This window comes from Gobius niger, assembly GCF_951799975.1.
Source record: "Gobius niger genome assembly, chromosome: 4".
NCBI lineage: Eukaryota > Metazoa > Chordata > Actinopteri > Gobiiformes > Gobiidae > Gobius > Gobius niger.
In genome coordinates this window covers 18,767,154-18,788,711 of record NC_136855.1, presented here as the reverse complement: position 1 = coordinate 18,788,711, position 21,558 = coordinate 18,767,154, and the positions used below count along the sequence as shown (strand labels likewise).

General features: G+C 40.2%; 1 protein-coding gene across 1 annotated transcript; it reads left to right on the top strand.

Moving 5' to 3' along the window:
* The first annotated feature begins 2,086 nt into the window (after nt 1–2,086).
* On the top strand, nt 2,087–19,866 carry ano5b (anoctamin 5b). Its single transcript, XM_079555587.1, has 20 exons — nt 2,087–2,383; nt 12,519–12,583; nt 13,454–13,561; nt 14,450–14,518; nt 14,678–14,962; nt 15,117–15,236; nt 15,330–15,445; nt 15,522–15,656; nt 15,805–15,910; nt 16,013–16,073; nt 16,237–16,388; nt 16,550–16,624; nt 16,699–16,924; nt 17,252–17,430; nt 17,526–17,623; nt 17,728–17,858; nt 17,938–18,143; nt 18,643–18,827; nt 19,146–19,251; nt 19,325–19,866. Exons 1-20 carry the CDS (start codon nt 2,308–2,310, stop codon nt 19,547–19,549), a joined length of 2,724 nt encoding a protein of 907 aa, XP_079411713.1. The 5' UTR covers nt 2,087–2,307; the 3' UTR covers nt 19,550–19,866.
* The last annotated feature ends 1,692 nt before the right edge of the window (nt 19,867–21,558 follow it).

Below are 21,558 nucleotides of genomic sequence, written 5' to 3'. Positions count from 1 at the left end.
TGTAGATGTGGCAGCAGAGATGTTGGCACATGTCAGTGATTTCTGTAAGTCTTGAGCTGACACTCTAGGGTTCTTTTTTACCTCATTGAATATTCGGCACTATGCTCTTGGAGTCATCTTTACAGGACACTGGTCACTCTGTGGAAGTGAAGCAACAGTGCCAAACTGGCTCCATTTACAGACAATGTTTCTAACCATGGATTTATGGACATCGAGACTTTTAAAGATGGTTCTGTAACCATTTCCACCTTCTTGATCCTCCGACAGCTGTTTTGGGCGAGGCATGGTGCACATCAGACAATACTTCTCAACAAGAGACAGTTCTTAACTAGTGTGTGTTTTTCAGTGGCAAGGGCAGCTTTAAGCCACACCTCAGTGAGTGGACTTCAGGTTGGCTCACACTTGAATCTTAAATGTCTGCATACATTCTCTAACTAGCTCTTTGAGGATTCTTAGCAAGGAGGTGTTCTCACTTATTCCTGTGAATGATTACATCTTACGGCTAATAAAAGCATGATAAAATGTTAATGTTTGTGTGGTATTAGTTTAAGCAGACACCGTTTAGCCGTACTCTTTTTTTATATATAAAGATTGGACCACATTTTATGACCAATTTAGGCAGAAATGTAAGAATTTCCAAAGGTTTTTTGAGCAGTGCAGACAAATAAATAAATAAAGTACAAGCGCTCCTTTCAGTGCCGTCGACAGACTAGCTGGGGCTCGAGGCAACTGGGTTCACATGGGCCACCGGTTTGCCATAAAATAAATGACTTGGAAAAGAAAAGTGTTTGTCCTGTGGTCCGAGGCACCTAAAATCGCTTGCAATGGCTCACAATAGCCACAAGAGGTCCCCGTTGTCAACAGCGTTCAACAGCCTAATTGGTTTTGAGTAAATAGGTGTGTTTGAGATGAGCCAGACGGACGCAGTTTTGACAGCCGACTGCAGACGCACGGTGCATGCCGGTTAGATTTCTGTCCGACTTGCTCCAGACGGGCTCTGATGTCACGGGCACGTGGGGCACGGAAAGATCGTGAGACCCCAACGAGAGCAGCCGACTTGATCAGCCGCTGCATCTCTCCAGAGGCAACTGCAGCGGCTCCACGGCCGCGTGCATGATGGGAAAACTCCCACCTGTCCGTGGCTCACGCTCAGGTGATTGGATACGAGTCTGTGTGATCAGAAACGTGCTCCTCGCCCCCTCCTTTCTCCTCTTTAGATCTGAACAAATAAACTATGACTGAAACTATTAAAGTTATGCATCGCCCCTAAAATAGAGCTCATGTTTGATTCTTTTCAGAACAAACTAATGATTTAAAAGGACGTGTTTTATCTCACAAACTTGAACAAACAAACGAATGGGAAAGTTTCCTCTGATGAAGAATGATGTCTCTGGAGTAAAGGAAACAGAGCAGGAGGTGAATGACTTTTATTTAGGATAAACTTTAAATGAACGCGATATCTGAACGAGACGCTGCGTGATCTGAGGCCAGTCTCGTTGTTCTCTGCATGTGGAGGGTCGGATTGGCTTCAGACTTTTTTTCTCCGCCCCCGTTGCGCCGGCTACTCTCGCCGATCATCCAGGCGAGCCGCAACGGCATCTCAAACACACCTAATAAATTGGCCCATAGAGTTCGGGAATGTGACGTCATATCGCTAAGCATTATGGGATTAGCAGCAATTGTAAACTAATGGAGATTTTGGAAGTTAAAATACTGGAGTTGTTGTTCACATTAAAACACTTGGACACCACAGTGAGTTAGATGTATTTACCAGCAGTAACTCAGCAGCTAACGGAGCTGTTCCACGGCTATTTTCTCCACTTTATAAACTGTTTTTAGCTAATGTTAATCAATAGAAATGTATGCTAACAGCTGCAAAGATGGACGATCTCCATGGTAACTGTAGACTTTCTCAAACTCTATACGAGTTTTTTTTTTTTTTTTTTACAACCACACAGATGAATGTCAGATAAGGTAAAGATCTTCCACATTTTGAACGTTTTTTGCCGCTTATTTAGACCTACTTTATGAGCGTGCAATATAACATTTTGCCGACATAAATGTGCCAGTGCGCCCCTCCCCTTTATACGTGCGGTGTGCCGTGGCAGCAGCACTGGGGCACTGGGGATCCTCTCCGCTAATGTAAATATCATATTCCTCCATGAATACAACATATCTGGACCCATGACCCGCCGGCCCGGGACACATCCTGGACTCCTCGAGACTCTCCGCGTGAGCCGCATCCTCACCACCATCACCACGCGCTTTAGGTAGAAGGAAAGAGGCGTGCTCCGTTTGTCCGCCGCTATGAGGCGAATAACGGGGAAGGCGAAGGATGAAACTTTGATCGAGCTACAAGGCTCCACCGACTCACAGGCCACAGGTATGAATCAATCTTTTCTGTCGAATTCTTCACCTGGACGACGTTTTTACACAAGCTACACCAGCTGACTCATTGATGTTGATCTGTCTTTACAAAGCAACACTTGAGAGGCATATTATTATGACCCACTGTTGTGTCTACATTCCCAGAGGACGGCCCTTATTTGTGCATTTGCTACATGACAATTGAAGGTATTTCCAAATAACACACGTGTCTGGTGTAGGTCTATGTAGCTAATCAGTTGTGTTGGTGTTATGGCATTGAAGCTGCGTGGTGACGTCATGTAGAGGAGGATGAGGGGACAGTATGGGTTAGTCCAGGCCAGGGGTAGACTACTGAAGGTTATTGATGTAGCTATAGTTTAGTGAAGGCCAAACATAAGAGTGTGTGCGTTTTGCTGAGGGGTTCCCAAACTTTTTGTCCACAATCCCCCAAATCACCAGAACAACAACTATTGGTATTTATAATAAATTTGGGTGCACAACTTTTAAAATCTGATGTAAAAATGTCTGTTTTAATAGTATGTTTTTATATTGAACACTGCTTTAAATCAATACATCAAATTCATCAAGTACATCAGCTTAATTGTTGCGAACTTTACAAGTATTGCCTTGAAAACATCCTGCGACCTCTACCTCAGTGTCTGGCGAACCCCCAAGAACAGGGGTCACCAACCTTATTTCAGCTGAGGGCTACTTTAAGAGCATTCAGTTGTTCGAGGGCTACCAGTTAAAAACAAATCCTAAAGACTTAAACGTACACTGTTCACCTATTGGATATTGACCCCATATTATGTTAAGATAGCTTTATTTTAAACTCATACTGAGTCACAAGAACCAAAATAACTGTAATCTTAAGAATTAGATTCAAGAAAATGAAGTGTTTTACACTTTAGGAAAAGTCCCAAGGGCTACTGGACATGCCCCAAAGGGCCCCTGGGTGCCCGCAGGCACCACGTTGGTGACCCCTGCCCAAAAAGTTCCGACTCCCACTTTGGGAACCTCTGGGCTTCATGACTGGATTTCATGCTACATGTCAAAAAAAATAATCTATCTGATATAGTCTATGTAGGTCATCACCCTCAGATGTACATAATTCAAAAAGAAAAAAGTAGCATCAAATCTAAAACATGTCCAATTGTTAGAGATTGTTTTAATATTTGTCTGAGATATACAAAAATCTAAGAGAACATAAAAGTAAACTGACAAATTGAATCATAAGTATGTCATGTGCCCCTAGTGAACAAGCACTTCTTTGTGTTTGCATATCTGTATTTCGCAAAGATAAAGCCCACAATAACATCACAGCTTTAATACTTTATTATAGCACATATGCTGGGGAGCAGAGTTTAGTCAGAGTAAATGTGTAGGGTATTTTCAGCAGAACAGAGGCAGAGGCACAGCAGTTTGCCTATGTATTAGTCTAAACTACTTTGTGCCTGTCGTGTAGGGCAACCTCTCTATTGAGAGACTGCTTCTTCTGCTCATATGAATCCTGCTGTTATTGGGTGTTTTTATGGATTATCTCGAGAGACACCACAAGTTCAATAAAGATGAATAGGCTGCACTTCTTTCCCTCTCGTTGTTTGTTGTGTTGGAGCAGACATGGTCTTTTAGTTGTGCTTAAAACCTCCCACAGGTCTGCTAATAATGCGGTTAAAGTGGGGTTCTGTGCTCTGTACCTGCCGAGTGGGAGTGAATTCATTAGGGACACTTTCACCAGCTTGTGTAATGTAATTGAGACAGCCATTTGTTATGTCTATAGCGTGGATGTGCTTGGAGACTGTAATATGTGGTTTGAGTTGGCCCAGTTTTTTCTCTTTTTTATATTGTGTTGCTGATAAAGAATAAATAGTTTTAGCCACATGTTGGGCAAGTGAGCTGCTTTGCACACTCACGACTCACGACAGCAAGGTCCCAGGTTCAACTTCCATATCATGTGGGCCTTTCCCTGTGGAGTTTGCCCATTCTCTTTGCGCCCGGGGTGTGTTTCCAAGTGCTCTAGTTTTCCCCAGTAACCTAAAACATGCACATTAGGCTACAATTGTAGAATTGTACAATTGTACAATTGTAGTCTGCCACATTGTCCCGGTTTATAGGTGTGCCCCATGTGGTCACTCACTGCTCCTGATAGGTTGCCCTAGCGACATTAAAGGATGGGTCAATAAAGTGTACCTCAACCTATAGACTATTAACCTATAGACTACCGTAGCCTACTTACATTATGTTGCTTCAAGAAAATCTGCTTGATTATCATGCCAAATGCTGCTCTGTGGAGACAGATTACACTGGAAAGTTCTCCATACAAGATGCTGTTTATTTATGTTATATAAAACTAGTGAAGTACAGAAAACTACTTTTAAAATACAATATTTAAAAAATATTTAATATTTAAATAGACTTCCAATCCATACTACCTAGACTTTAAACAGAAGAGAGCCGAGGAAAATCTTTATATGGCTGTTTTTACCCAACACGCATTGTTGTTAAAAGATAATAACAGTAGCAAGGGATTCTTTTTGCACAATTTGCATGTTAAAAATACATGGCTGGTGTTGCAGCTGAGAGAACTCAATGTCTTTTAATTGTCATGCCTTGCTAGGTATACAGCTAACTGACTCGGCTGTGTGCCTATGGCTTCATTAGACGATTATCTTATCTCTGCCCTGTGGCCGCACTACAAAAGGGAAGCTTTGACACTCGAGGAAAAGGTCTTTCCTCACCTTGTTATATTTGGGCCAAGTATTGTTCCCAGCTGCTCTAACGCTGATTTATGGACAGCCTGCACCAGCCCAGTGTAGGGTTAGCATCAACAGATGGACAGCAGCGGTGTTTTTACAGCTTACTTTGGGTGATTCTGAGTCTGCCATTGGGAGACTACATCCAGGCACTTGGCTTGATGTCGTTAGATGTAATTTAATACTGCTGTTTCCATTTAAGGTGATATCTCTTCAGTATTCGCGGCTCATGAAGTCATCCCTCACTGAGTTGAACTGGAGCCAATGGTTTCTATGGAGACAGACCACATGACTGCATTAGGGCTGATAGTGGCGAGATACAAGGATCCAGAGGCTCAAGAGATTTCACCTCACACACAGGAAAGCAATTGTTGATATTTTTGAACTTATATTCATTCAAATCACTTTAATATCCTTGAAAAACCTGAGTGAAGGGCCATTCTGGTACTGCAGGCAGTTAAATAATGATTTATTTATGTTCACGGATACATGACCACTGGCTGCTGCCTCATGCCTGCATTGTAAGACTGCAGCACTACATCTCTTGAAGAAAGCTAATCAGATTAGAGTCAGGCCTTAATAATAGGGCCCCAACACATGTCCTGATAATCAATAAAACTAAATGCTTATTTGAGACATATATATATGAAATAGTATTTAACGCTTAATGTGTTTGCTTCAGCTGTGAACTTGATATTATTCTGAGACACAAGAATTACTGAGCACTACTGAAAAACAAAAGGATTTTCTTTTTCCTGGGGTATTTACTGTTTGTTTGCCATCAGAGAGGACGGGGCCTCAGCTGTAGTCAATATTAGTTAAGTAATACAAAAGAGCATAACAACTTTGTAATTTTAGATCCACATCGCCTTAAATTGTTATAATTCCCTCTTTAGGAACACATCCAGTTGACAGGGAAGGAAACTGTCCTTTTGGTGACACATTGTCCCCACTGTGTACAGTGTACACTTGAGATTAAATGTCTGTGTTTGAGTTCACGGTGAAGTTCTCTGTCACAGACTCCTCACAGGAAGCAAGATAGAGGTGATGGCTTGACATTGGCAACAAGCAATGATCGTGCTCAGGATGTTGTGGTCATATTGTTTTGAAACTTACAACATCACTCTTTCAAATGAAGCCAATGCATCACTTGTATCATTCTGATGTACAACATTGTTCTCAACAGGTAGCTACAAATTTGAAATAGAGAACATTGGAATGGGACTAAAATGAAGGATATTTATAATCTTTTCAGTGTGACAGAGATAAAGAACTTGATGAACACAGCCAGAGCCACTTTTGATTTGTGTGTGTCTGCCATTCACACGGCTCAAATCAGCTCTGCTTTTGCAAAAGCTGCAAATGAACAGAGACACACAGGCAGCTGAGCATTTCAAGTGCCACTTTTGAAAATCTGTTAGACAAAAAGCCGAAGGCTGAGCGTGAAATGTCTGTCCTTACTTGTCTTACTTGCTCCTACTCTACTTGTTTTAAAGATGGTCCGACAGTGTTAACATACCAGATGAACGTGTACTCAGGTAGGCCTCAGGCCAAGTGTAACTCTGCCCATATACAACAATTAATAATGAATGTTCATCTTTTTTTAAATCATACTGAACATTATCACTAGAAACTGGATGTGTTACTCAGTCTGAGCTGCCCGCTACAGCAGGGACTTCTGGTTTTGTCTTATCACAGATGCGTGTCCCTGTGTGCTCTCTCTGCATCTCATCTGATCGTATCTGCAGAGCCTGGCTTCTTTAATATGAAGCGCTGATCTATATGTATGACTGAACAGTGGAGGTGCATGGCTATGATGCATGAACAGCAGTGGGCTTTTACATGTGCTACATGCTAATGTGTCATTCAGGCTCCAGAAACTGAAACTGTTTTATTTTACATTTGTCAGAGATTTGTTACGTCACTGTGGCCAACCATAAAAGAACATGTCTGTGTGAGCGTCTCTGTCTGTCAGATTTGCTTTCACTGCTAAAACAGTTTGGAATGACCGTTATAAATGCACTAAATGGTTGAGAAGTATGGCTGCAGGCAATGAGCGAGAAATCAATTGTTATGTTTTGGTCACCATGGGCATCAGCTGTATAGGTTATGGAAATCTTTCACACTGAGACCTACTCCATGTTGGCTTAATGCTTATAGTTTAGAGATTCTATTATGTTGTTCTCAAACATTGTTACTGGATGTGTATTTTTAGTAGAATAAAACATATCCTGTTTGTGATACTGTACAATGGCTGGATCATAAAGAATGTGCAGGCTGCAGACACATAATCAATAGCTATAAAACCTTGCTCTGACTGGTCGAAGGTTTCATTTAATTGCATTGATGCAGGGGATGTTTCAAAAAGACAGTGAAGCCAATATTTTTTTGCATATGAGCATTTAACAGAACAGAAAAGAAGGTTAAATAAAAATCTCTTTTTTGCCACTTGCATGCATGCGTGATGCATTTCACTAGACTAGTTTATCATTTGCTTCTATGGCCAAATCAAATGCACCTCGAGACTCTGTGGATGTGTTCCCCTTTCTGATCTGATGGTTTATGGTTTAAACAGTGCATACTGCTGTTGTGCTCTAGTGCAAGACACATCAACCATCGTGCCTCCATTGTGTGCACTGGTGTAATGTGCATGTGTTCGTGAGCGTCAGTGAACTGGACAATGGATGAGTCCAGGGCAATGCAATATCCCATACAAACAAATAATTATTGTAATTACAGTATTTATAAGCATAAACACTACTACAAATTACACATATAAAAGATGAACAATTATGAGGACAAACAGATCTCATTCAGTTAAGCTATTATTGTAGCCTCATGCATGTTTAACAGGACTGAACGTGAGGTATAGGTGGCCAGTCAGATCATTGGCCCCTGGTGGGGGAAGGGGTGCTTTAAATTAAAGACCTCTTGTGCATAAACAGTGTTTCTTTCACTGTGTCTGTGAGATGTCCAATATCTGGTAAATAGCCATTGGCTATAGAGCTAGCTGAATTATTTTGAACATAAGCACAAATGAAATTGTTTAGTTATGTAGTACAGCAATTTTTTTTATATGCTTTAGATTACCATAAGGACAAAATCTACATCCAGAATAAAGACCGTATTTAAACCAGGACAGTAAAAGGTCAACATGCCAAACTCAAAATTTTAAACTATGACTAAAAAGCTTGGATCAAGAACTCAATCAGGCCACAATAATGAAGCCGTACATGTGCTAAAACATCTCTTGCTGTTTCCAGTGGGCATAAGAACAGTTTTACCCACGTCATGATTTGTGCATTTCCCAGGTTGCTCTTTCTGTCTCTCTTTCTCACTTTTGGAGCAGAACTCTCACTGCGAGCCTTTTGTTCCTGTTTGCTCTGCCCTTGCTGTGATAACCAACTGTTTACACATGCTGCGAGTCAAAAACCAGGGGAAACTGTTGTGGGGCGAAGTACATCTGCGCAGTCAGTGACTCGTCCCACGCTCCCAATGGAAAAATTACACTGTGATCTCTCTCCTGAGATTCCTCAGCTCCGATACGGCACGGACAAATTCCTCTCTGGTGACTGTAGAAGCATAGCCCGGATACTCCAAAGCTCCACACTGACTGGCTACTGCAGCTGCATTTTTAAAGCACTGTGTAATTAGAGGTGCCCTAGTCCCAGTGCAAATAGAGGGCTTAGAAGGCCGACACATGGAATTGAAGGCCTGTATCTGCATCTTAGCCATAACAATATTTAAAGCCACTTTGCTGAACATTGAAAGACCATTACAAGTTGCTAATGCAAAGGAAACACATTTTGGGTGTTCAAAATGTGGACCTAATGTAAATCTAATGCTTGGCTACTGGTTGTCAATGCTGAAACATGGAGATGAGATGGTGATGTCTCAAGTCTGAGGAGAGGCGTGTCTGCTCGCAATGAAGACACATTTTTAGAAGTTTGTTTCTTTCTTTCTTTAAAGGGACTAGACAAGTTTAAAAATGTTAAAATTCAGTATTATCCCCCCTACATGTTCCAGCCATGTCCTAAGGTGTAGAATGAGCCCAGACCTGTTCACCACAGCTGCGTCTAAAATCCTTTTAGCCCAGAGGCTTGCTTTCCACAGGACAGTTGAGAGTAAAAGTGAGTGAAGAGCAGAGCAACATGCGGCAAACAATTCGAGTGAGGACTCTAAACCCACAACGCCGGTATCAGAACAGCTTTCTATGTACATGTATCAGCTATGCCTTTAAAAATGTATTTTACCAATACATTAAACTACTGGGAGAAGCATGATGGTTTGATGACCCCAGAACAAACTGACTGAGGGTGCAAAAAGAGATCCTCGTCATTAAAATAGATCGCAATGCCACTAAAACTGGGGGTGGAAACATTTTAAAATGAGATTACAAAGCTCCCTTTTGCACACCTGTAGATCCTGTGATGACTCCAGAAATTAAAATGTCAAAAAAAAACTACACTTCTTCTCTTCTTTAAGATGCAGCTCAGACTCCTTCCCTGAGCTCCACCCCCTTTCTCCCTCACTTCAGGCCGTCGCAGCCTCCCCCACAGGAAGTGCCACTCTCCCACCATTCGGGAATAAAAGAGGAGCATAGCGCTGCACATTCCCCTTTGGCAAAGCTCGGCATGCTGGGAAAAGAAAGCAACGCTGTCTGCATTATTGTGGGGCTTTCTTTTTCTCTCTCAGATCCAATTACCAATACTGAGCATCTACTGGTGAACAGAAGGGGTTTACGGGCCTCATGTTGGCTTTGGTATAAAAGCCATGTGGTCCTAAGTTACTGCTTTGACAATTACTCTTAAAGGGATAGTCTCCTCTACGCATACCTGATCATTACAGAGCAAACCACACATACCCTGACTAAGTGTCTGTCGGCCTGACTGTGCTTTGACTGCGTGAGTGAAAAGTGCATCTGAAGAGCACTTTGGTTTTCTTCTACTGATCAATTAAAACAATAATTGCACTGTCAAGAAGACTATTATGAAGTTTTCTAATTTTGTTCTAAAAAAAATCTACACCCAGCTTATACAAAGAGAGACCAAACCTTTTATGAATGTTCAAAAACAGCACAACTCATTGATTCAGAACCATGGGATAATTCTACTATAATTGCGTAGGGTCAAAATTCTTCTACAAGGGCGGTGCAGCGGTTATGGCTCGTGCTTCACAGCTTGACAGTCCCACATTCGATCCCCGTCCCATTAAGGCTTCTCTGTGTGGAGTTTGTTTGTTTGTTTGTTGTCTTTATTTGTATCTTGCCATTGTCATGTATGGCGTGAATGTAAGGTCGACCGATATGGGTTTTTCTAAGGCCGATGTTGATTTTGGGTGATTTTTATTGGCCAATGCCGATATGCACGACTGATAATTTCGGTAATTCCATAATTTCTGCAGATTTTTCCAAATGTCTTGTCTATAATCCTGTGCATGATGCTCCAAAACTGTAAAATGTGTCAGTGTTGAACTGTGACCGCAGGGGGCGCTTTATTTGGGCATAGGGCTGATATATTTATGTTTAGCAGGTATTTAAGAGCTTGTTTGAAAGACTGAAATCTGCAGATTCCAAAACAAAAAACGCAATGTCTCTAGCTCTTATATGGGTCCGAAATTATAAGTAAAAGTCTGCATAAAAATATATAAAATACAATCCGAGGCGTACAAACCTGTAACCGATTTGAAGTTGTGGGCTGGCTTATATTAAAGCTTTTTCCAATGCAAAAAACAGAGCCTCTATTTCTATTTCAGTTCCAGAGATATCAGCCTTTTATCAACTAATGGTCAATATCAGCCGATATTGTTAAATACCCAAATATCGGCCCGATATGACCTCTAGAATGAATAATGACTACAGTATGACTACATTATTCTTACAAGGGAATTGTAGTTTTTCTTTTTTTTCCAAACTGGTAATTTTTTAATGTTTTATTGTTGAGTAAGAATTTATGTCAATACACAATAAATATGTATGATTTTAGTATCAGACTTCTACATACAATAGGCTTAATTGAAAGAGAACAAACATCTTTCTGAAGCGTCTGTATAAAGTTAAACAACGATTATTCGCAAAGTCTAGTTGTGGTAGTTGATAGGACTAAATTCTCAAAAATTGTTCAATAAACAGTTTCTGGTTTTATTGCTTTCAGTCGGTTTATGTCACCCCGGTTGAGTTTCTTTATATACTTTCTGGAGGGATGGGAGTCTTGCTTTCTACAACCCGTGCTGTTCAGCCGTCAAAGCACTTAGTTAACAGTCACAGCATCTGCTTGTCCTTTTAGTGCCAAAACACTGTGGGTAAAAGGCCTTGAGGTTAGATAGGCATTTAGATAGAAACACAATTCAATACTTTGTTGACCCATTTGACAGATTTAAATAAACAGGAACCTTTTAGTTAAATTAAAAGTCTGTGTAATTAAATCAGCAGGATGAAGTGCTTATTTCAAGACACATTTTCATCCAGCTTGAACCTACCACATTCATTCATTCCACGCTCTCTCCGTTTCCTGTCTGCACTGTGCTCGAAATGCTGAAGTGCTAGACAATACTACCAAAATTAGAACTGAGCAAATGCTTTGAATACAAACACTTCCAAGGCAAAATGTATAAATATATCAGGAATGATCTACGCTGTGATAAAAGGAGGAGGAATAAAATAAAACACAGTATGAGCATCATTAGAGCTGGATTTAACGTCAGGAGGATTAAAGAAGTTGGGCTATGTTAAAAGGCCAGTGACACTAATGGTAAAGTTGGTCTATTCCTCTGAGGAAGAAAATGACTCATAAAGCACCAGTACCGTCATTAAAACTGCCTCTGATTGGTCCTGTGGGTTTTCTCTTTTTGTCCTGTACATACAACTGAGAGCAGATATCAGATGAACTCATCAGTTCAGATTTTTAGTCTTGTGCACAGTTGTTTATGTATTAGTTTTATATGATTTGGGAATGTGCAATATACTTATACGCACACATACAAAAACAGGCATTTGCAGCCTATAGAGCCACGCTCCTTAGCCACAACTGTCTAATGAAAGGTGGAGGTCTGGTTTAATCCTGGTTTGGACATGTTTTAGTCCTTGTCTTTTTTGGAGTCAGTCTTTTAAACCTGGTTAAGTACTGGTTTACTCTTGCTTTAGTACTGGTTTAGCCCTCACATTCACTGTTCACTTTTCCCTTTTTTGGAGCACCACCACACACTAAAAGAACCTCAGTCGGGTCTGTCTCACACCAACATGAGAGCGTGGCCCCTGAGCAGTTTTGTTTTCCCAAGGTTTGGCCTCATTTTTCACCCAATCCTCTGTCTTTCTCATCACTCGTATTACCCTAGATAGAAATGCTTTGGTGCATGAAGCGCTGAATAACTTCTTTTTTTATTGTGTTTTTATTGTTGCAGATGAAAATAATGGGAATGGCCTCAGTTCGATGTCTGACGGGACCGAGCCGCCTGGACACATGGAGGTTAGTGTAGCTGAATAACTTGACCGGAAGCTGAACTGTTGTAGGCTGGTATTTGGCTTAAAAGCTTCTGTAGGAGTAAAGCACCTACATTTTTACTGAGTCACCATATCGTCATAATAATCACCATACTTTGGACGAACTGCACGGGGGAGGAGAAATGCTGTGAGTGGTGAAGAAGCTTGATTTGGATTTTGCATATTTTCACTAATCTCTGAGGAACCAAAATCCAATGCGAGTATCAAATTTGCTTAGTCATGTATTAATTGTGCCGGGGCGTTGGAAACTGTTTAACTGACATTTTCCTAAAGAAAAACTCGACAATCACAGGACGTTGGTAGTTGAATGGTGGAGTCTGATAAACGAAGAGGGCGGAGTTAGTCGAGCCACTGAGCGTAAATGTGTCCTTTGCTATTGAATTTATTATTGTATTGCCATTCAAGAGGTGCCTGTGCTACAGTAACTTCAGTAATAATAGATTTAACTTTCAAGCAAAATGTACATGCGGCAAAGCTTGATACATATGTCAGACTTTGAAGACGATAAGTTAATATAATGCCATTCAGTAACTCACTATGAATCTTGCTTTATTTACACTGAACACCCACTATCTGTCAAAAATGTAGAAAAAATTAAGAATATATTAATATCTGCACCCTTTAATTCTGCCTACAACAACAGCAAGTTGTATTAGAAGCATTATTTGTTAAAGCATAATTTTAAATGCTCTACTAAATGCCCTAGTAGTTCATAAAATCTGTACAAATGCCCTAAAATGATACAGTCTGTTGGCCACTTTAATTCCTGTTTCTGTAGCTGTGCATTGCTTTCACTTCCCACAGCTGATCAAATATTTATAATTTTTGTCCCCAGACCGAAAAGCTACGACCAAACAAAGACACAGTGTTCTTCAGGGACGGGCTGAGAAGAATCGATTTCGTTTTGTCTTATGTGGACGACAAAGACGGAGAGAAGAAACAGGTTGGTAAAGAGAAAAAGATAACTCGGAGCTTAGTCAGCATTCTCAGTCAGTGACAATATTACACAACCTGAGTTCACAACAGGAATGAGAAAAGAGGAAATGAATTGAAAACATCATAGTTTCCACAAAGGCAGAGAGCTGAGTGGTAGCATTGAAAAAAAAAAAAGTGTAAAAGAGGAATGGAATTAGTTTTGTCCTCCTTGGGTGCTAGACTTGAGAGTTCATCTTAGTTAATCTTAAACACATAGTTCACATTATTATCAGGTTGCTTGTAATTTCTCTGCTGTTCTCTTCTTGGGCCACTACTGATACAAGCTGACTAATTTCAGACCAAGAAGAGAGCTTGTTTCTTTAGAAGCCCGTGGGAAATGAAGCCATTTTCCTGTTTCCAGCACAGTCATCGCAAGGACAAATGATCAAATGTCCTGCTACCTGCTTACTAACACGTGCCACTAAGAGGAGATAATCTCTTTCTTTCTCTCTTCACCTGCCAGTGGATTTTAAGTGTGCACGATGAGTGTGTTAACGATAATGGATTTCGGGAAGAGGATGGTTGTTATGCAATTATACAGTATCTGAAATATCTTTACCTTCCGCTCACAGCAAATTGTGTATGAATAGGACAGGACACACACAACAGTCAATCAATTCCTAGTTAGATTAGTGTTACTAAGGAACCTGTTACTAAGGAAAAGCTCACAAGATAACTCAATTTCTTGAACCATTACTTTTGCTCTTTTTTTCCACTGCGCGAAATTCTGTTTATACAAGCAACGTCTGTATGAAGTTGATAACTGCTTGAATGTTTGTTGTATTCTTGTGTGCTCAAAAGTGCGCTATTTCATAAAGATTTTCTTCTTCTTTTTTTTTTTTTCTTAACCTACCAGGAAAGGAGAAGAGAGTTTGAGGCCAACCTTGAGAAAATCGGCCTTGAGCTGGAGACCGAAGACAAAAGCGTAAGAAATTCAACAGACCTCTTCCGCCATCTAGTGGATGGCACATGCACTCAGAACATATACCTTAGAAACATCTTAAAGGGATGGGCGGCAGTAGAGGATGATCAGCCTCATCACCATTGTGTGTTAAGACAACCTTTTTGTTTTTACTCTTTTCAGGAGTCAAAGGATCAAAAAACCTACTTCTTAAAGGTCCATGCTCCGTGGGAAGTGCTGGCAAAGTATGCAGAGATCTTACATATCAAGGTCCCCTTCAAGAAGAGTGATATTCCACATAGACGTGACGCCACGTTCGAGTGGCTGTCCTACCCATTCCGGCTGCCAGAGAATATCATGCATCCAGTGCCTGATCACTTCACCTACCCTTTTAACAAGGACAAGATCGACTTCTTTCTCATCGAAGACAAAGATACTTTCTTTCCACCATCAACAAGAAACAGAATTGTATGATTTGTTTTGTTACAGTAATCAAATGCCACTGTTTATTTAATATGTGCACTGAAAAAATGACTGATTGATTGCATACTAGACTCCTTTACCTCTGCGACTTAATTCAGGAAATTCTCAAATGTTTTTATGTTTTACCCATTTGTGTAAGGTGTACTACATCTTGGCTCGGTGTCCGTACCACAAAGAGGACAGGAAAGAGAAGGACAAGACCGGGATCAAGCGCCTGTTAAGTAATGGCACCTACACTACAGCTTTTCCACTTCATGATGTAAGTCGCCTTAACATACAAACTAGTACTATGTGAGTACATTATTCTCAACTATGCCTATGATGATCTCTCTGTAATCATGAATGCTTTTAGTGCCGGTATTGGAAAAGAGGCAGAAATCCTGACTGTGAGAGTGAACGGTTTAACTTATACAATCACTGGGCCAGGTTTCTCTGCTTCTATAAAGAACAGCCGCTCAATCTCATCAGGTAAGTACACAAAAATACTACAGAAATAACAACAAACAACACTCTAAAGCACGCCGGTGAAAATGTGCTCTTGCAGGAAGTACTATGGAGAAAAGATTGGAATATACTTTGCGTGGTTGGGATTTTACACTGAAATGCTGTTTTTTGCTGCTGTTATGGGAGTCATCTGTTTTGTCTATGGGCTCCTCAGTTATGACGACAACATTACAAGGTCAGTAATGAACAGCATAATGTGTGTTTTTTTTGTGATTTGTAAAGTATACAATAGAGTTATTAGACAAGACAAATTATAACAGGAAAACGCTGAAATTAGCTTGAATTAAAAAAAAAAAACGTAAAACATACTTCATGTGTTGCAGTAAAGAAATATGTGATCCGGATAAAGGGGGCACTATCCTCATGTGTCCACTCTGTGACAGAAAGTGTCCTTTCTGGAACCTCAACTCAACGTGCCTCTCTTCCTGGGTAGGGCTGTTTTTTCAGGCCATATCAGCAAAACGTTTTACACTCTTTTTATTCATCATTGTGTCATCTTGTGTGTCACTTCCTTCTTGGCTTGTCTTCCAGCAATCCCATCTGTTTGACAATGAGGGCACTGTCTTCTTTGCCATATTTATGGGAATCTGGGGTAAGCAATGTCAATGAATCTCAATATTCTGTCTAAACTGATGTAGCTGCTTACACTTCGAAGAACTGAAAAGTAGCCACTTATGGTATTATCCGCCATCTGCCTTCATGGGACCATACTAAGAGAGCATAACTGTGGCCCTTCCTTTGAACCTCTCTGGCAGTGACTCTGTTTTTGGAATTCTGGAAGCGGCGTCAGGCGCGGCTAGAGTACGAGTGGGATCTGGTGGACTTTGAGGAGGACCAGCAGCAGCTCCAGACCAGGCCTGAGTTTGAGATTCAGTGCACTGGACGCAGACTCAACAAGATCACACAGGTACAGTGTGATATGAGACAGGTGTAAAATGTCCATTGTTTTCTGTAATTTACTTATCATTCTCAAATATGTTTTATCCGACACTTACCTACTGTGTCAAGCCAGTTTTTTCATCTCGTTCCACAAATGTATGATTCAACGTTCATATTTTAATTTTTCAGGAAATGGAGCCATATCTTCCTTTCACCACAAAGTGCGCTCGTTTCTGCCTCTCCGGTGCCACTGTTCTCTTCTGGGTAAACATTACTTGATGACATTGCAATTATTTTGTATTGTATCTAATATCTCAAATCTGTGTGTCTGTATGCAGATGTCACTGATAGTGGCATGTATCATTGGAGTCATAGCCTATCGTCTGGCGGTGTACGCTGCCTTCGCGAGTATTATCAAAGACCCCTTGAGGAAGATCCAGTTTGTGGGCAGATTTATCACTCCTCAGCTCGCAACGTCTGTCACTGCCTCCTGCATCAACTTCGTCATCATCATGATCCTCAACTTCCTGTATGAGAGGGTGGCTGTGTGGATCACTGATTTGGGTAAAGACCAATAGTTAGAGCTGACAGGAGACAAATGACAACCACAGTATTTAGAGCTTTCAGTTTAGTCTGTCAAAGCTGTCAACCCCAAAAAGTAAACTGAGGAGTAGAATTTTTTTGTGTGCAGAGTTTGCCTGTTCTCTCTGTGTCTGTGTGGTGCCAAGTTTCACCAACCCAAAACATGCACAATCAGGTTAATCCTGCAGATAGGTGCGCCTTTATAGATGTCCTCAGCAGCACTGAACAACAGGGGCAGACTGCAGGGACCATGAACTACATGTTAAACTTAGGCAATAGTTGTCTCACAATCTTTGTCAACTTTTCCAGAAATTCCAAAGACTCATCTGGAGTATGAGAACCGACTCACCACCAAGATGTTCCTGTTTCAGTTTGTGAACTACTACTCGTCCTGCTTCTATGTGGCCTTCTTTAAGGGAAAGTTTGTGGGATATCCTGGACACTACAAATACATGTTCGGTGAAAGCAGCAGTCTGAGAAATGAAGAGGTGGGCGTCTTGCAAGAATGACAACATTTGTCAAAGTGTATTTTGTTTGGTATAAACAAAATAAACGTGTGTGTGTGTGTGTTTTTTTGTGGCAGTGTGACCCTGGAGGGTGCCTGATTGAACTCACTACTCAGCTGGTGATCGTAATGGCAGGAAAACAAATGTGCGGCAACATTCAGGAGGCTCTTCTGCCGTAAGTGATCCCTAACAGTTTAAAGTATAAGAAAATGTATACCAAAAGTGTTTGCTATGTTGTTCAGTTGGTGAATAGTGATAGAGTCCTTTGTGGTTTTTCAGGGTGATGAGAAACTGGTGGAACAGCCGCAGAACGCGACGTCATCCTGAGACACAATACAGTCGATGGGAGCAGGACCATGTGCTTCTGAACTTCAGTCAGCTCGGCCTGTTCTACGAGTATTTGGAGATGGGTCAGAAATCTTTGTTTTGGCCCATTTGCTTCAACTTTTACCATCTTTTAACCTTACTTTTATCTTTGATTACCTACAGTGATCCAGTTTGGCTTCATCACTTTGTTTGTGGCATCTTTCCCATTGGCTCCTCTCCTTGCTCTTTTTAACAACATTCTTGAGATCAGAGTTGATGCATGGAAATTTACTACTCAGTTCAGACGCCCCGTGGCAACAAAGGCCAGGAACATCGGATCATGGCAAGAGATACTCAACGCAGTGGCCATTTTGTCTGTTGTCACCAATGTAAGTACACACACTGTTATCTGTAGCAATGGCTTCATAATTGTCTTTCACTCTCTATAAAGTGATTAGTTAGATCATTAAGCTGGAGCCCCCGATTTTGCTCTGATTGTAAGTGACACCAGGCCTTCCCCTGTCATCACTAGGAGGGGGATTAACAACTCCACTTGCATTTGAATCATTTCAGGAAGACATGTCAATCAAACATGTTTTAATTTTAACGTACATTTTTAACGCACAGGAGAAGCACATGTCTTTAGCAGTCTTTACAAAATCTCTCAAGATTCTTAAGAATTGTGTTGTGTGTTCCTGTTCAGATTCACCCATCAAGTTTTTTCTTTGAAGAGCTGTTCTTTCTTACATATACAGAGTAGGACATTAAGTACAAGCCTCTGCCAAAGCCAGAGAATATTTCTCTTCGCAGAACATATGGATTAAGAAGAAAATGTAATATTTAGATTAGATTGATGGCCTCTATGCTTTTCTATTGTTTATTCCTCAGGCCTTCATCATGGCGTTCACGTCGGACATGATTCCTCGGATGGTCTATCTGTACGCCTACAGTCAGAACTCCTCTATGAGTGGCTACATCAACAACAGTCTGTCAGTGTACCAGATCACTCAGATAAAAAAACCACACATGCCAGAAGAGCGCAGCGGCTGGTTTGACAACTCAACCAACTGCAGGTGCAGGAAAAAAATACAATACTACAGTACGGTATAACGGCATTAACAACTTGTTGGCAGATCGAACAGTGTTCTGCCCAATCGGGCAACAATAAATGTATTGGGTTGAGTTGGGAAACTTTTGTATATACTGGACAGCATTATGTACTATATCATCCCCCCTCACAGTGGGATGATGTTACGTTGTAATTATGGTATAATACACTTGGTATTGCTTAAATTAATGGTGTGGGTGGGGTGACATTAACAGTCAGTATAAAAATCACCAGAATTTGCTTTTAAAACCTATTTTTGTGTTATTTTGTGTGTGTTTTTTAGATACAGAGACTATCGCTATCCTCCAGGTCATGAGCAAGAGTACAAACACACAATGCAGTTCTGGCACATCTTGGCAGCAAAAATGGCCTTTATCATAATTATGGAGGTAAGTTTGACCAATGTTCATGTTTTTTGTGCAAATTTAATAAGCTATTTATTTATTTATTTTTTTCCTGCAGCATGTGGTGTTTGTGGTTAAGTTTTTTGTGGCCTGGATGATCCCGGACGTCCCATCAGGAGTGAAAGCTCGTATTAAAAGAGAACGTTATCTAATCCAAGAATACCTCCATAACTACGAAGTGGAGAGACTTAAAATCCAGCTCAGTGCCAGCTTCATCACAGAGCCGCCGTCAGACATGTCACCTTCATTGGACAAACATGAGACGCTTTCTGAGTGCCTGTAGCCTCCCCGGACTAACCAACAAAGACTTAAATTATTTCATTCTCCATTACTAACACTTACTATGTTCATATTCCTATATTAGGATGTGAGGGTACTTATTGTGTGGTTAGTGTTACTTTTCAGGCTCATACAAGTGCATCTCATAATTATATAGAATATTATGATGGTCATTCATTTCATTAGTTCGGTTCATATTATATTGTATATTCGGTACACAGAATTTGTTTATTTTAAGGAAAATACTTACGTTATGTGATTTTATAATATAACTTCATTACATTTTTTTGCTCTTAGCTTTTTTTAAATTTCCCTTTGTTTTAATAATACAATATTAAAAAGGAGACATATCCAAAAGCTTTTAAACATAACAGTGCTCTTTCATAAAAACGTGTAGTTTTACTTTTACATTCACGCAGATTAGAGTTATAGTATTTTTATCATTCTGGAAGAGGGAGGGGGAGGAAGCTTGATCGATCACTTTTGAAAATTGTGTTCCTGCTCCTGTCATTTTGCAAACGAGAAGGGATTTCTGGTTAAAGGGGGAAGGAAGGGGAGGAATTTGATTTGATCTCTCCTCACTTTGCAAACTTACAGACTATCACTTTAAGACAGATATTCTCCACTTCTGCCGGCTCAGGGTGCTCCAACCAAACATTGAGATGCAAACTAGGGCTGAGTGATATGGACAAAATTTCATATCTCGATATAAGCATTTTTTAGAAAATTATAATCATAATTCAAAAGAGTGCAGTTTTAATGATGAAAATTTGTATCGTTTACATCTTGCTTTTTCGATTTTAATATTTTGAAATGTTCAACAATATATTTTTCTTTTGCGATAATGATATCTTAAATGTTCATATCTCGACATTGATGCAATAACGATATATCTTTCAGCCCTAATGCAAACCAGAGCAATCATTGGTGATCAATAGTCTTTTTCCCACAGAGCAAAACGTAAAACATCAACGTTGAGGTCTCCACAGCATAAGCCACAATTACACATGATATTTCCACTATAATAGATAGAATATAATATTTTTGAGATGCACTTTTATGGGTGAGATTGTCAGAAAGGTGTAGCCAAGGTGAATGAGCCACAGCATTTGTTACGTAATCCCTTTAACCAAATTTAAATTATCAAGATGTATATTGTTCCCTGCACGCAGTTGCTTTAAATGCTTAGAAAATGAAGGACTAAACTGCTGAAAATGAAGCTAAATGTATGTATGTGTATGTACTTGCCCGTTTATGCTGGATCCTTTCCTTATGGTAAAACGGTCATTTTGTGATGATTGATGTCAAACATGATGTAATATACTGTTTTAAGTTTAAATTATTAATGTACAAAGATTGTCATGGAAAAAAAACATTGGGTCCGATCTTGTGTTTTTGAACGCAAGCTACAGCCTAACATTTTGCGCTTAGTAGGAGCGCACTTTGAGATCTCGCAGCTGCTAGACTCAGCATATTTCAGTGGGAAGTATGTGGGGTAAAGAAACACCCATGGCCAATGGCGACGTTATGTACAATAACCATCGAGTTTGTGCTGTCCTTGCGCTATAGGCACAAGATCTGGCCCATTATCGTTTATCTGCTACGATTGAAACTTTTCTAAATAGATTTCCTGGAGATGATATGGCTTCCTAGATTTTCTGTGATTTCTTCATTGTAAAAATGTTCTAAACTGCCCTTTTGAATAACAGTGATTACTCCACCACAAAGATAAAACGATAAGAAACTCACTTTCGCCAGTTACTATCAAGAAGATAAACACATTATTTGTTATTAAATTAGTTTTTATATTATTTGATTGTATTGTTTGCTCAAAACAGCTTTGACGTTTCGTGACACATCTTGAGGTTTCTGTGAAGCAGCTTGTTGGCAGGTTGTACCTTGTACTGTCGCTGGCTATAAGTGTTGATGTAAATGTTTTTACATATATTGAATCTTATATCATATATTGACCTGTGTAACACTTTTATTTGAACTTGATTTGCCCGTTTTTTG

Excerpts from the sequence above, each read along its gene's own strand:
- ano5b (XM_079555587.1), top strand. The coding sequence starts at position 2,308 with ATGAGGCGAATAACGGGGAAGGCGAAGGATGAAACTTTGATCGAGCTA. Across the intron at positions 13,562-14,449 it reads AAGACGGAGAGAAGAAACAG|GAAAGGAGAAGAGAGTTTGA; the intron begins GTTGGTAAAGAG and ends TTAACCTACCAG. Across the intron at positions 15,911-16,012 it reads CAACGTGCCTCTCTTCCTGG|CAATCCCATCTGTTTGACAA; the intron begins GTAGGGCTGTTT and ends CTTGTCTTCCAG.